General features: G+C 61.8%; 1 protein-coding gene across 6 annotated transcripts in view; it reads left to right on the forward strand.

The window, feature by feature from the left end:
* The window catches only part of ABCA7 (ATP binding cassette subfamily A member 7), a 45,759-nt gene that overhangs the window by 28,859 nt on the left and 2,832 nt on the right, over positions 1-14,068 (forward strand). For 4 of the 6 annotated variants that reach the window (XM_030540431.1, XM_030540435.1, XM_030540433.1 and 1 more), the window contains exons 27-50: positions 1,168-1,275; positions 1,755-1,772; positions 2,193-2,347; positions 2,873-2,997; positions 3,128-3,226; positions 3,685-3,880; positions 4,240-4,334; positions 4,757-4,789; positions 5,204-5,309; positions 5,575-5,649; positions 5,946-6,115; positions 6,206-6,383; positions 7,037-7,152; positions 7,617-7,761; positions 8,011-8,134; positions 8,407-8,536; positions 9,261-9,381; positions 10,290-10,352; positions 10,668-10,774; positions 11,349-11,490; positions 11,583-11,717; positions 12,193-12,296; positions 12,790-12,882; positions 13,615-13,858. In XM_030540431.1, coding sequence (XP_030396291.1) covers positions 1,168-1,275; positions 1,755-1,772; positions 2,193-2,347; positions 2,873-2,997; positions 3,128-3,226; positions 3,685-3,880; positions 4,240-4,334; positions 4,757-4,789; positions 5,204-5,309; positions 5,575-5,649; positions 5,946-6,115; positions 6,206-6,383; positions 7,037-7,152; positions 7,617-7,761; positions 8,011-8,134; positions 8,407-8,536; positions 9,261-9,381; positions 10,290-10,352; positions 10,668-10,774; positions 11,349-11,490; positions 11,583-11,717; positions 12,193-12,296; positions 12,790-12,882; positions 13,615-13,858 — 2,882 coding nt within the window. The remainder of the gene's footprint in view (positions 1-1,167; positions 1,276-1,754; positions 1,773-2,192; positions 2,348-2,872; positions 2,998-3,127; positions 3,227-3,684; positions 3,881-4,239; positions 4,335-4,756; positions 4,790-5,203; positions 5,310-5,574; positions 5,650-5,945; positions 6,116-6,205; positions 6,384-7,036; positions 7,153-7,616; positions 7,762-8,010; positions 8,135-8,406; positions 8,537-9,260; positions 9,382-10,289; positions 10,353-10,667; positions 10,775-11,348; positions 11,491-11,582; positions 11,718-12,192; positions 12,297-12,789; positions 12,883-13,614; positions 13,859-14,068) is intronic. The other 2 variants (XM_030540437.1, XM_030540434.1) reach the window with 2 other exon arrangements.

The following is a 14,068-nucleotide window of genomic DNA, read 5'->3' on the forward strand; positions in this document are numbered from 1 at the left end:
GAGAAGAATCTTCATTCAAACTGCAATGAGGCTTAGCGCTGGGAGATGGACCCAGTTATTTTCCCCAAACTGTTCTCACCCCATCTTCCCTGGGGTGCTCGGGGGAGGCATGGGGTGAACCTGGGTAGCCCAGGAAGTTGCAGGGTCAACACGCACTCAGTCAGGCAGCTGGCACAGCACAGCCTCTGGGTGCTTGGCAGGGCCGTACAAAACAGGCCTCCTGGGACTCCAGGCTGCCTGAGCCTGGCTTGCAGGGACTATAAATCCCAACATGGCAGAAGGGCCAGGCTGCCTTGCGTGCTGGATCCTGTAGTCCCTGCAGGCTGCTCCTCTGGATGGACGCTGTGAACGGCTGCCGTTTGTTCCGCTCGCTATGACGAGCTGTCACCAGGGCCATCCGGAAGGGGGGACTAAAGGGGTAGTTTGACCTGGGCCCTTAGGCGCTGACTCCGTGGGTGCTCCGGGGCTGGAGCGCCCACAGGGAAAAATTAGTGGGTGCTCTGCACCCACCAGCAGCCAAGCTCACCGCCCCACCTCCGCCTCCTCCCCTGAGTGCGCCACATCCCAGCTCCTCTGCCTACCTCCCAGCACTTACCGCCGCCAAACAGCTGTAGCAAGCTCTGGGGGGGCGGGAGGGGAGAGGAGCAGGAACATGGCTTGCCCAGGGTAGGAGATGGGGCTGGGGTGGGGATTTGGGGAAGGAGTAGGAATGGGGCTGGGACTTTGGGGAAGGGGTTGGAATGGGGGCAGGGCCGGGGGCAGAGGAGGGTCGAGCACCCACTGGCACCAGTAGAAGTCAGCGTCTATGCCTGGGCCCCCCATTTGTGAGGTCCCCCAAACCTGAAATTTGGCCCATGGCCCCTCCATACGATGGAGAGGCTGTAGGGCAAATGTGAGTGGTGCTGCCAGCCTGCGTGCCAGGTGGCAAGACTCAGAGCGGAAAGCTGGACCCACCCCCATGGGATGAGAGCCATGGCTGTGGAGTGGTGGGGGGCTCACTCTCCATCCCCACCAGGCCTCCCCTCAGTGGTAAGTTTTTGGAAGGATGGGGGGGCACCTCAGTTTCAGATTTTGCCTCAGGAACCTCAAAACCTCTGCACAGTCCTGGGTGCCACATGCTTTTTCTCACCTGCCCGTGGTGTGATGCTCTGGCCCTGTGTCTGGCAGGCTCTGGGGGAGCTCCCCAGCGAGGGAGAACAGCTGCGCCAGCCTCCTCCTACACCCTCCGGACAGTGAGCGAGAACGGGGACGTGGAGGCAGCAGACACTGAGCCGCGTAAGGGAGCACAGCCAGGCTCTATCTCCTGCTGTAGGGGGACGGGGGTAGTGAGCTCTGCAGGGACCGCGAATGGTAGGAAATGGCTGGTTCTCTGCCATCACTGGCACTGGTGGCTTCTGGGTGCTTCTGAAGCACCTGCCTCGCAGTGCCCTATGCCAACGGGAGCCAGGGGCTTACGGGTAACTTCCAGGGCATTGTGTGATGGAATTGGGAGTGTGAAATTGTTGGAGTGTGAAAGGCCCCATCCCAGGAGCCAGTGCAGCTGGTATCAGCTGGCACGGGGGCCGGCGAGTGGCTGGGCGGACATTGCAAGCCCCAGGCGATGGTTCACAGCATGGGCAGAGCCTGCTTCACGCCTCTGCCCTGGGGAATCCAGCTCCACTCTAGTCAGTTCCCCTGCCCCGGCTCTGGTGCCGCGTGGAGGTTCCCTGCACAGCTATGTGAGATCTGTCCTCTTTCTCTTTCTTTGCATTGAGTCAAAGGATCCAAGAAAGGTAGGAGGCCGAGCGGCGGGAGGGAGGGGATCCAGGGCTGGCCTTCTCCCCATGCAGGGGGCAGAAGCTTGGACGGGGTTTGGCCCTGGGTCCCGAGGCATCCTTTTTGAGCCAGACGAGGGACATGTTCCCCTATGTAGAGAGCCCAGCACCCCATCACTGAGAGCAAGGCATGCCCCCCTTTCTCCCCTTTCTCCATGCATTGCCCCTGCCTTTCGCCGCACGTGACTCTGCTCCTAGCACTCTGCCCACAATTCACCCAGCTGCTCCACCGCCTCAGACACGGGTCCCTGGAGACACAAAGTGGCCTGGAGCCCCAGGCTGCCCATGGAGCAGGCCGGTGGCATGGAGGGGGGCTGCCCTGCGGGCATTGAAGCCGCAGGCAGAGCTGACAGGTATCTTTGGCTCTCCTTCTTGCAGCTGAGGAGCCAAAGGAGACCGATTTCCTGCACAGCCTGGATGGCAGGGGTTCCCAGCAGGTGCTGGGCTGGGCCCTGACCCGCCAGCAGCTCCGGGCCCTTTTCACCAAGAGACTCCTGTATGCCCGGCGCAGCACCAGGGGCTTCTTCGCACAAGTACCGCAGGGAGGGGGGGAGGCTCTGATGGGGAGCATGGGAGGGGAGGCCTCTGAGAGCACCGGGTGCCGAGCAGTGGAACATCAGGGGAGGGGTGTGGGGGTGTGTAAATGGAACATGGGGGGCACTATTCCTGTGCGAATGTTCTCCTCCTACCAGTGGGTCAGGCCTTCATCCTGGAGCTATGAACCAGCCCCGTAGAGTCCAGATTCTCTGGCTGTGGGATCCTTGGCTTGACCTAAGGTGTCCTAGCACCCTGGCTGCAGGATTCCCCTCTCCCCAGCCTCAGCTCTGTCCCAGCCCGAGGGGCCCAGCCTGGATCCCCCCTGCCCAGCTCTGACCCTGGGGCTCTGCCCTGGCTGTGGGATCCTCCTGCCCAGCTCTGACCCTGGGGCTCTGCCCTGGCCCGAGGGGCCCAGCCTGGATCCCCCCAGTCCAGCTCTGACCCTGGAGCTGTGTCCCAGCCCGAGGGGCCCTGGCTGTGGGATCCTCCCGCCCAGTTCTGACTCCAGCCCTTGCTCACAGATCGTCCTGCCGGCTGTCTTTGTGTGCATCGCCCTCCTTTTCAGCCTGATTGTGCCGCCCTTCGGGAAGTACCCCCCACTGCACCTGGAGCCCTGGATGTATGGACAGCAGTTCACCTTTTTCAGGTGCGTCGCATCCCAGCTGGAGGGGGTTGTGTGTATGTGGGGGGGGGCAGGGGTTGTCGCCTGGACTGTGTTGGGGCAACTCCGGCTGGGAGGATTCATGGCAGTGGCCCCTCTGCTCTGTCTGTTTCAGTGATGACTCCCCGGGGGACCCCGACTCTGTGCAGCTCCTGGGAGCCCTGCTGGCCGAGCCGGGCTTCGGTACCAAGTGCATGAGGGATGCCCTGGAGGGGTGAGTACCCCCAGTCTGTGCCCCTCCCTCAGGCAGAGGGCTGAGGGGGGCAGCTACTGTCGCTGGGAAGGGACCCTGTGGGGAGGTCGCACCTGCTTCCTTGCCAAGAGCCTCGGAGCGGAGCCCAAGGTGGCTGCAGTTCCCCCTGCTCGCCATAAGGAAGCATCCTCGCACCAGCCTGGCTGGTTCTGTTGGGCCAGACACTTCCCCTCTGCAGCTGCTGCTGTCTGGGCCGTGTTTGTCCCGGGGTCTAGGGTGGTGTCCAAGGGGTTAGCACACTGGGTCTGCCCAGGCCTGTACCCCCTCGCCTGCAGGGGTCTGTTCCCCCCCCGCTGCCCCAATAATACCCCACTCATGCCTGACGCTGGGGCAGGCTCAGAGCTCGCTCCTGCTCGGCTGTGCGGAGAGCAGTAGGCTGGGTGCTAACCAGCAGCCTTCTCCCTGCCTGGGGTGTTCAGGAGCGCACCTTGCCCACCGATGTCTCACGAACGAGGCTTCTGGACCCCTGAAGTGCCCAGGTCCCTGGCCGAGGTCTTCCAGAACACGAACTGGACGCCAGCCAACCCCTCCCCGGCCTGTGAGTGCAGCTCCCGGGGGGCACGGAAGATGCTGCCCGACTGCCCCGAAGCAGCGGGAGGACTTCCTCCTCCACAGGTAGCCGGCCACTCCCTCCTCCCCTGGGGTTGTCGGGGGGTGGGGGCAGCGAGGGAGGCTCATCCCAGAGGGCAGAAAATCGTCTGCGCAGAGTGGCTGGGAACTGTGTCAGGCTGGGCCAGGGAGTGCCCAGCGTGGAGACTGGCCTCTGCCGTCGCCCGGGTCTCACCTTCTTCTAGTCCCCCGAGAGTCACGGCCAGTAGAAGCTGGGTGGGTAGAGGGGGTGGCTCCTAGTGGACTCAGTCGGGGTTAGTACCAGCCCTTGACTCAGCACGGCCCTGGGGACCTACAAAGCCCTGCCTGGGACGACAATGATTCCAGTCCCGTCTCCTGTCTGTCCCCATCTGTCCTCCCGCCAGGTGCAAAGGGGCACCGGCGACATCCTCCAGAACCTCACAGGCAGGAACATCTCCGATTACCTGGTGAAAACCTACCCCAAGATCATCCGCCAGGGGTGAGCACCTGGGGGATCCTGGGATCTGGTCCAGTCTGGGGAGAGCTCCCGTCTCTGCCTCTGACTTGCGGGCGGGGGGTTGGGAGAAGCTGTAACAACCCTCCCACACACACACAGCCCCGATGCGCCTCCTGATGCAGAACTACAGTTATCCCTTCCTGCCCTCTCCAAGGCTTCTGGGACTGACCAGGGGCTGACTGGGCCACCGGAGCCTGAACTGCCCCTCCCCAAGACTGGGCGCAATGTCAGGGCTGGGCAGGGGCATCGCTTGCCCCAGCACTCCTCCGGCTGACCCTGACCTGGGGGTGAATCGAGACCTTGCTCTCTAGGGCTGTCCATCGAGCATTTGGTGGCTGTAACGCAGGGACAGACCCACGAGCAGTGCTAATGGCTCCCTGGGTGTTTCCCTTTTGTTCCTGCAGGTTGAGAACCAAGAAATGGGTCAACGAGCAGAGGTGAAAGGAGTGCGGCGGTGGGGGGGAGCGGGGGGCGCAGCTGGTGTGTGAATTATTTTAGTAAGACTGTTAAGGGCATGGGACTGGGATCCAGGACTCCTGGGTTCTGTTCCCAGCTCTGGGAGGGGACTGTGGGTGAGTGGCTCTGATTGAAGCTCGGGGATCTACTGCTGTGGAAGGGTGATGGCACCCCCAGCATCTCTGTCTATATGCCCATGCATTTAGTGTGCCCATCACCGCAGTATCTGGGCACCAGATTGTCTCCCTGTCATGTGCCGATGCACCTCCCACCGTCACAGCCTGGGGGTGTCTCCCTGCCCTGGTCCCAAGGTGCTGCCCTGAATCGCCCGGGGTGGGGAGAAGCACGAGGGGACACGCCTGGGTCCCTGATCCTCCCTGCACCCACCCTCCCAGGTATGGCGGCATCTCGCTGGGCGCCCATAGCTCTCAGGCCCTGCCCTCAGCAGAAGAGGTGGATGGTGCTGTGCAGGAGATCCGGGCCGTGCTGAACATCCCCAAGGTACAGCCCGATGGGTGGAGTGGGGTGAGGTGGAGTAGGGCAGGGGATGGGGGAAGAGTCAGTTTCCTGCCTCGGGGCTTTGCAGTGAGTCTGAGAGGGTGGCATCCGCCACATGGGACTTTTGGGGGTGGGGGTTGGTAGGTATGGGGCAGGGCTGGGGATGGATGGCATAGGGTGGGACGGAGGGGTGCCATGGGGCAGAGGAGGCACATGTGAACGTCTCATCGATGTGCATCCAGTTCTGATCTCCCTTTCCGGCCCCCAGGGGAGCCCCATAGACAGGCTGCTGGGAAACCTGAGCAACTTCATCGAAGGCCTGGACACCCGCAATAACGTCAAGGTCAGTTTGGGGATGGAACCTGGAGGGGGGGAGCTCAGGGGCCTGTCTCCCTCATGGGCAGCAATCCCCAGATGCCAGTCTGAGAAGGCCCAGAGAGCAGGGATGGGAACTGGGTGTCAGGACTCCTGGGTTCTATTCCTGGCCCTGGGAGGGAGTGTGGTTTGGCAGTTGGAGCCACAGGGCACTGGGCCTCAGGACTCCTGAGTTCTATTCCCAGCTGTGCCGCGAGTCACAAGGGGCCAGCCGGGGGCGAGCTCAGCCCTGAGTGTTGCCGTTGCACTGCCATGCGGCCACAGGTCTGGTTCAACAACAAGGGCTGGCATGCCATGGTGTCCTTCGTCAACGTGGTGAATAACGGGCTGCTGCGGGCCAGCCTGCCCCCGGGCGCGGAGCCCTGGCGCTACGGCATCACGGCCATCAACCACCCCCTGAACCTCACCAAGGAACAGCTCTCGGAGGCTGCTCTGTGAGTACAGGGGAATCTCAGGGTGGGCGGGGATTGGGTGGGGCTCTCGCTGGGTGGCTGGCTCATCTCCCTCTCCCCTCCCCGTGGCAGGATGGCCACCTCGGTGGACGTGCTGGTCTCCATCTGCGTGATGTTCGCCATGTCCTTCATCCCCGCCAGCTTCGTCCTCTTCCTCATCGAGGAGCGGGTCAGCAAGGCCAAGCACCTGCAGTTCGTCAGCGGCATGAAGCCCAGCGTCTACTGGCTGGGCAACTTCGCCTGGGACATGGTGCGGGGCAGGCCGTGGGGCCGGAGATCTGGGGAGTGGCAGATTTACAGAGGAGAGGAGGGATCCCATGGCTCTGGGGGCAGAGGGGTTAGGGGAGTGGGGGACATAGCTCTCCAGCACAGGGTCAGGCTGGCACCTGGTGGGGCTCACAGGCAGGACCCTCATGGAGGGAGGTAGTGTCAGGCCCAACACAGCTGCGCGCCTGGGTAGGTTGTCAGTGGCGGGGATTGAACCTGGGTCCTCTGGATTGAAAGGCCTGAGCCTCTGCTGCCTGAGCTAAAAGGGAAGGTCCTGTTTGCTGAGGCTGCAGCAGGCTCAGCCTGCAGGGGTGGCCCAGTCTGCACGAGCTGAGGACCGTGCACCACACAGAGTGGATGTGGGCTGTGCAGGGAAGCCTGTGCCCCTGAGTGGGACTCACTGCTGGGCCAGTGAGAGGCCCTGAGCTAGGATGGGGTGGGGATGCTGGGTGTGGGGTACATGACAAGCTCAACACGAATGGCCACTGCGTAGTCAGAGGGAGCTCACTCCCTGTCTGGAGGAGAGGGAGTTGGGGGGGCTGGCTTCAGGCCTGCCCTCATTAGAACCCCCCATCCAACCAGCCTCTCCAGGGTCGACTGGGTCACACCCACTGCCTCCTCTGCTTCTCCCCACAGTGTAACTACCTGGTCCCAGCAGGGCTGGTAGTCCTCATCTTCCTCTGCTTCCAGCAGAAGTCCTACGTGTCCTCGGCCAACCTGCCGTCCCTGATGCTGCTGCTGTTCCTTTATGGGTGAGGGCCCTGAGCCGGGGCAGGCGCGGCCCCCATCTGGCCCTGACAACATGGGGAGCAAATTCCCTGCGCAGTCGGGAGCTCGCTTTGTCTCTTGGGGGCAAGGGGGATTCTGTCATATCCTGGGGAGAGGGACCAATGGCTAGCCCAGAAAGCGAAGGGAGTTAGCTGGCCTGGCCCCAGAGGGGCCTGCAGCCTGGACCATTCCTGGGACCAGCCATCTGAGTGAGACTAAAATACACACTCCCTACATTGGACCTCAGGGTGTTTGCCTGGTAGGTCTCTCTCGGGGGTGGATTACAGCTGGCAGCCCTGCCCTGCAGGACCAAGCTGGGAGGAGGTGGGGTTTCGTGGGACATTGGCCCCTTGTCTCCCAGCCCTGGTTTGCCGCATGGGCTTGGGTCCTTGGAGCCAGGCCTGGTGTCTTTCGGGTTTGTTTCAGCTCTGTTCCTCTTTCACCCCAGCTGGTCCATCACGCCGCTGATGTACCCGGCCTCCTTCCTCTTCAGCATCCCTAGCACGGCCTACGTGGTGCTGACCTGTGTCAACCTCTTTATCGGCATCAACGGCAGCGTGGCCACCTTCGTACTGGAGCTCTTCACTGACCAGGTGAGTCCTGCACCCTGAGGGCTTCCCTGGCCCCCTCGGGACAGGCTGTGGGGCAGGGATTTTCCAACCCAAGATTAACTAGCAACCGCCCAGGCCCCCAACCTCAGCCTGGTGCCTGCAATGAGGTGAGTTCAGTTCCCAGGGGAAGGGGACCCCCGGGGCGATGGTGGGAGCCCCCCATGCTGGTGTCGCAGAGCTGGGGCCGTCACCTGAGCCGGACTCTTTTGCTTCCCCCCCCTCCCCGGGCAGAAGCTGAACCACGTCAACCGCATCCTGAAGAAGGTTTTCCTCGTCTTCCCACACTTCTGCCTGGGCCGGGGCCTCATCGACATGGTGAAGAACCAGGCCATGGCCGACGCTTTTGAGCGGTTTGGTGAGTCATCTGAGCCCACAGTGTCGAGGTGACACGTTTCCCCGCCCCCGCTCTGCTAGGACGGGCTAGACTCAGCATGAACGGGTAACGCCTGTGATCCATGCACCGCTCTCCTCAGGAGCATCTGTCTGTCTCTGCCTAGGTTCTTAGGCCACGACCATCACTGTGGTATCTGACCCTCTGCCGGGCATTGACTCTGTCCTGTCCCATGCCTCCCCTGTGCCACTCCTTTCTTCTTTTAAAGCCCTATTTCTCCCCCCCCCCCTCCCCAGGAGACAAGCGTTTCGTGTCTCCGCTGTGCTGGGACCTGGCCGGGAAGAACATGTTCGCCATGGCTGTCGAGGGTGTCGTCTTCTTCCTCTTCACCATCCTGCTGCAGTACAGGTTCTTCGTCAAGCTCCGGTGAGGGGCTGGCGGGGGGTGGCGGGATCGGCAGGTGGGCGTACAGCTGGGGTAGAATCCAGCTCTGGCCAACCCCCTCCCCGAATCGCTCTCCCCTCTCCCTGCCATAGCAGGGTGGGAAAAGCCCCTTGTTTAATCTATCCCTTCGCCCAGCTCCCCACCAGTCATTGGGGTGTGGGGCTGGGCTGGCAGAGTTAACATCTCAGTGACATGACCCGGGGAGGGCTGAGATGCCACCTCTGCTTGCTGCCTCCGTCTGTCCATCGAGGCCTCTGAGCCAAACTTGCATGATTTTACCTCCCCTCTCCCGGCTGCTGTATGGATGTACCCTAAGTGATTTAGGAGCCTAGTTCCCCTTGATTCTCACCCGTGTGCTTACATGGTCACTGTGATATCTGACCTCGCTCACACAGGCCTGTCTCCACAGTTGGGACCAGTCTAGACCAGCAGTTCTCAGCTCGTACCATGAAAATACCCTGTCTCGTCCTGCTGGGGTCTAGCTGGGACCCCTCCCATTTGGCAATCTGGGACCCTCGACACCTGATCGCAGCCCCCTGGGATTCCAGCATCATTTATGGGCTCTCCAAGTTCCCTAGAGCCCGTGCTAGGTCTGGGTGTCATGGCAACCGTGCTGCCCAACTTGCCGTTCCATGCCACTCGCCCTAGTGGGACATCACCCTCTGTTTGCATCCTGGTTTGAACCATTCCCCCTCCTTCCCTTCAGGCCCTTTGCCGTTAAACTTCCCCCTCTGGGCGGGGAGGACGAGGACGTGGCCAGGGAGCGGGAGAAGATCATAAGCGGAGCACGGCAGGGAGACATCCTGGTGCTGCATGACCTGACCAAGGTGCAGAGGGGGCGGGTGGAACTGGGCAGCGACTCCACTCTCGGGGCAGCCTGTTCCTCAGCTGGGGGTTGGGGGGGGGCATCATCATCCACCTTCCACCATCACCCCCAGAGGAGGACTTGGCTTTTCCTAGTGCCACTTTTTTCTGTTTTATAGAAAAATTTAATGAAAATGGAAAAAAAAATCAGTGGAAAATTTATTTTTAAAAATTTTTTTTGGCAGCTGTTCAAATATCAACAAATCTGTTTGGAAATGCTGCCACAGGACCCCATTCTCTGCTGTGGGCCAGGCCCCCCTGATTGGACTACATCTCCCATGAGCCACCACAATCCCCCCTCCCAGTGGAAAGGGCAGGCAGTGCACCTGGGGAGTCCCTGGCCGTGGTGCATCATGGGAGGTGCAGTCCAGCAGGGGCCCCCAACCCATAGAAGAGAGCTGAGAGATGAGGCAATTGAACTACACGTCCCATGAGGCTCTGTGGCGGCAGCGATAGCCAAAAGGGAATATTTCGGTTTGGGGGCATTCATTTTCTCTGATAACCTTCTGAGTTTCCCCATAAACGCAGACCCTTCCTGTGAATATGTTCGGTTCGTCACACACCCAGCATCCTTTAAAAACCAGTTTTGATGACCAAATTTTCAATCCACCCTCGCCTGCGATCCCCCGACTCTCTGGGGGATTCCAAGGGCCATGAACCCTTCCTGCCGGGAATTAGAACACCAGGAGGCGGTGGGGTTTCATTCGATGTTCACCGTGGGTCCACCAGCTCGCTGTGGCAGGTGCTTGGCCTGCATTCGCACGGAGGGGAAGGCTCCCGCACAAATACGTGACTCCACCCTCTCCCCACGTGCTGCAGGTCTCAGGCCTGGGATGCCGCTCTCAGGCTGTTTCCCTGCCCTCTCTCTCAGGTGTACCGGGCGAGGAAGAAGCCGGCTGTGGACCGCCTGTGTGTGGGAATCCCCCCAGGGGAGGTAAGGCCGCCGGTGGGCCAGGTTGGCTGTGGTTGGGATTCAAAGGGCAGGCAGCCCTCATCGGTGGAACGAGAGATTTGAAGCAGGTCAGTGGGGGGAAGCAGCTGGCTCAGGCCCATGTCACATCGGGGATGGAGCAGACAGTCCAGTGAGTGTGTCCTAGGGAGGAAGAGGTGACAGGCCCCCCCAAATCCTGGCCCTGAGCCCCAATCCAAGTGGTGTTCTCCCTTCCGTGCCTCTTGGAAGTGGGGAGCCAGGCAGGGTGGGTGGCTTAGGGGACAGTTTGCCTTTAACCTGTGTTCGATCCCGGCACAGTGTTTCGGTCTCCTGGGCGTGAACGGCGCTGGGAAGACGTCCACCTTCAAAATGCTGACGGGGGACACTGAGGTGACCCTAGGATATGCCTGTCTGAAAGGGCACAGGTGAGTGGGGAGGGGCAGGTGAGTACTGCTGAGGGGGGGTGAAGGCGGCGGGGATGACAGGTAAGTGCGGACGAGTTCTTGGGGGTGGGGCAGGTGCGGGCCCCAGTGAACAGGACAGGTGACTGTTACAGGGAGAAGTGAGGGGGGAGGACAGGGGAGCACCTGGCTGGGGGATGGGTGGGAAACCATATAGAGGGGAGCTCTGTGGGGAACAGGGTGGGATCAGGGCTGTGCAGATGGGAGAGGGGGTCTGTGTGTGTGTGGTGAAGCTACGGGGCGGGCGCGTGTCGCACTAGCACAAGAACTGAGTCACCAACACACACACTCACACACACCCCTTCCTCCTGCCCTCAGGCTGCTCTGCTGGGCTCTGGCAGCCCTGGGCATGCCCCATTCTCCCATCCCATCTCTGGAGCACGGTGGGCTCCGCTGTGGGACGCCCCCTCCTCTCCCTGCGGGTCGGTTTCCCCTGGGCTCTGCTGCGGGACGCCCCCTCCTCTCCCTGCGGGTCGGTTTCCCCTGGGCTCCGCTGCGGGACGCCCCCTCCAGCTGCGCAGTTTCTCTGCCCTTGCAGCGTGCTCAGCGACTTGCAGTTGGTCCATCAGAACATGGGCTACTGCCCCCAGTTCGATGCCATCAACGACCTGCTGACGGGACGGGAGCACCTGGAGTTCTACTGCCGCCTGCGCGGTGTCCCCGAGGAGGAGATGCCCAGGGTAAAAGCTCCCCCTCCTCTTTCTGCCCCCCCCCCCCCAAAGCAGGGGAAACGTCTCCTGGCTCCTCAGCCTCTGTGCTTGTCTCCCTGCAGGTGGCTCAGTGGGGGGTCTCCACGCTGGGCCTGGCTCAGTACGCCGACCTACCCGCCGGGGGATACAGCGGCGGAAACAAACGCAAGCTCTCCACGGCCATCGCCCTCCTCGGTGCCCCACCGGTCATCTTCCTGGTCAGTGCTGCCAGGCAGCAATGGGTGCCTGGGTGGTACTGCCCTGCACTCCAAGTCAGCCTCCTCCAGCCGCTGTCAGATGAGGGGGGAGAAGGCAGCTCATTTGCATGGTTGTCTGAATAGGCAAACCCCGGGCCTGTTGATTTGCCTGGTTATTTAATGTAAGACCATGGGGACGCAGCCTTGATGTAACTGACCTCCCCAGTCAGGCTGTGTTCCTGGGTCCAGGCTGGAGATGGAGCAGTAGAGCCCTCCAGGCTTTCACTCGGGGCTGCGCTGCATTACAGGCCCTGGCTCCAGTCCTCATTTACACCGTTCTGGCCCCGGGCCCTGGGTATTAACACCTGTCCCTTCCTGTGGCCACAGCGGTGCCCAGGGGCCTCGGTGCCAAGCCTGCCATGCTTCCCACCCCGACGCACCCTTGGTACGGACAGGGCCAGAGCTGACCCAAAGCTGCTTTCGGGGCTCGTTGCAGGACGAGCCGACCACGGGGATGGACCCGCGAGCCAGGCGGTTCCTGTGGAACTGTATCCTCGGCGTGATCAAAGAGGGCAGGTCCGTGGTGCTCACCTCCCACAGGTAAGAGAAAGGGCTGAGCTGCTCGTCCATCCCTCAGCCCCCCTGGGGATCAGGAACTAGCCCAGCCTACCCCCACGCAGGCGAGTAGCTGTCAATCTGCTCTTTTGCAGTGATTCACCTTGTGCCATGCACAGGGTTAGGGGGCAGGGAAGCCAGTGCTGCCCCTGATCTGTGTCTGAGCAGTTTGCAGCAGGGGGCGCTGCTGCTCTCCCACTCCCTGGCAGGGATAACGGCGACACCCCCCCACCGCCCCCAGCCAGTATGAGCTAACAGTAGCTGCCCCTCTGGGAGCCATCAGACCTATGACTTGCCCCAGCTGAAGGCCTGGTCCGGCACCCGGGTGGGAAGTATGTTTTCCACTAACCCACACTGCCCTCTCCCCTCGCCAGGGAAGGGCCCAGTGGAAGCAAACATGGGGGGCTGTTGGGCAGGGGAGAAGTGTGGGGGTGCTGAGTCGGGGGTGCTCACGCCATCACCTCTTCCTTCCGGGCAGCATGGAGGAGTGTGAAGCCCTGTGTACCCGCATGGCCATCATGGTGAACGGCCGGTTCCGGTGCCTGGGGAGCGTGCAGCACCTGAAGAACAGGTAACGCAGTGTCATCTCTCCAGGAAACCCGGCATGGAGCGGATGGCTTGCTAGGGACCACGCTGTGCTGGGAACGTCGCAGAGACCTTGACGGGGTGGAGAGGGAATGTACATGTCGGAGTCGCTTTCCATCGGTAGAGAGGCTGAGGCAGGAAAGAAAGGAGCTGAATCCACCCCCTGCTGCCCCTAATGAATCCTCCTCAGGGAGCTGGCAGTCCCAGCACCGGTGTGGGGGGGCTCGCCTCTAGGGCGCCGGTTCGAATCCAGCCCAGGGTGTTAGCATGCGCCAGTTACCACCATCTGGCAGTCCCTGAAAAGTGTCTGGTGGTCTCAGGCCAGTCCCCCAGTGGTCCTGATGGCAAGACACCACCATCGCTATTGGCACTGTTTGCCCCCAGCTCGGTGGCCTTCCGAGTGGAGTGGCCAGGGAACGAATGGGCCATGGGTCAGGGTTGAGGCATGCGCGTGGGGCGGGGAATTCCTTGCTGCTCCTGATCTGTGGCTGAACCAGAGGACTCCAACAGGAGGGCAGTGCAGCTGCCTCTCCTCTCCCAAAGCTCCTGCTCCCCTCCCTGGCTGGAGTAACTCCCCCGGTGGCTGGAGCTCAGATAAATCCCCGCCATGCTAACCCCTGGAGCTGCTCTCCAGAGCCGTCGGTCCCCCTCGTTCTGAGCAGTGGTCAATGTTCACCTGGCGTGTCCACGAACAAACCCGCCTGCCTGTTTGCCATAGGTTCGGTGACGGCTACACAATCACCCTGCGGGTGTCGGGCCCCAGCCCGGACCTGCGGGCTGTGGAGACGTTCATCCAGAACTCCTTCCCCGGCATCGTCCTCAAAGAGAGACACCACTGCATGCTGCAGTACCAGCTTCCCTCTCGGAGCTGCTCCCTGGCCAAGATCTTCAGCATCTTGTCTGCTCACAGGGGCACCTACCGCATCGAGGACTATTCTGTGTCCCAAACCACGCTGGACCAGGTGAGATCAGGGCCGGGTCTCGGCCCCTGTCCTCCAGCCTTGGAGATTGTAGCGCCCCCCTGTGGACCAGGATCAAATAAATGGACGTTTCCCATACCTTGAGTGTAAGGGACTGTCCTCTTAACCATGTAGGTGCCAGCTGGGACACCACCAGGGAGAGCGTCTTCCCAACAGCTGGGATGTTCCCCAGGGGTTCTCAGCGTCGTGAGG

This window comes from Gopherus evgoodei, chromosome 22 (assembly GCF_007399415.2).
Source record: "Gopherus evgoodei ecotype Sinaloan lineage chromosome 22, rGopEvg1_v1.p, whole genome shotgun sequence".
NCBI lineage: Eukaryota > Metazoa > Chordata > Testudines > Testudinidae > Gopherus > Gopherus evgoodei.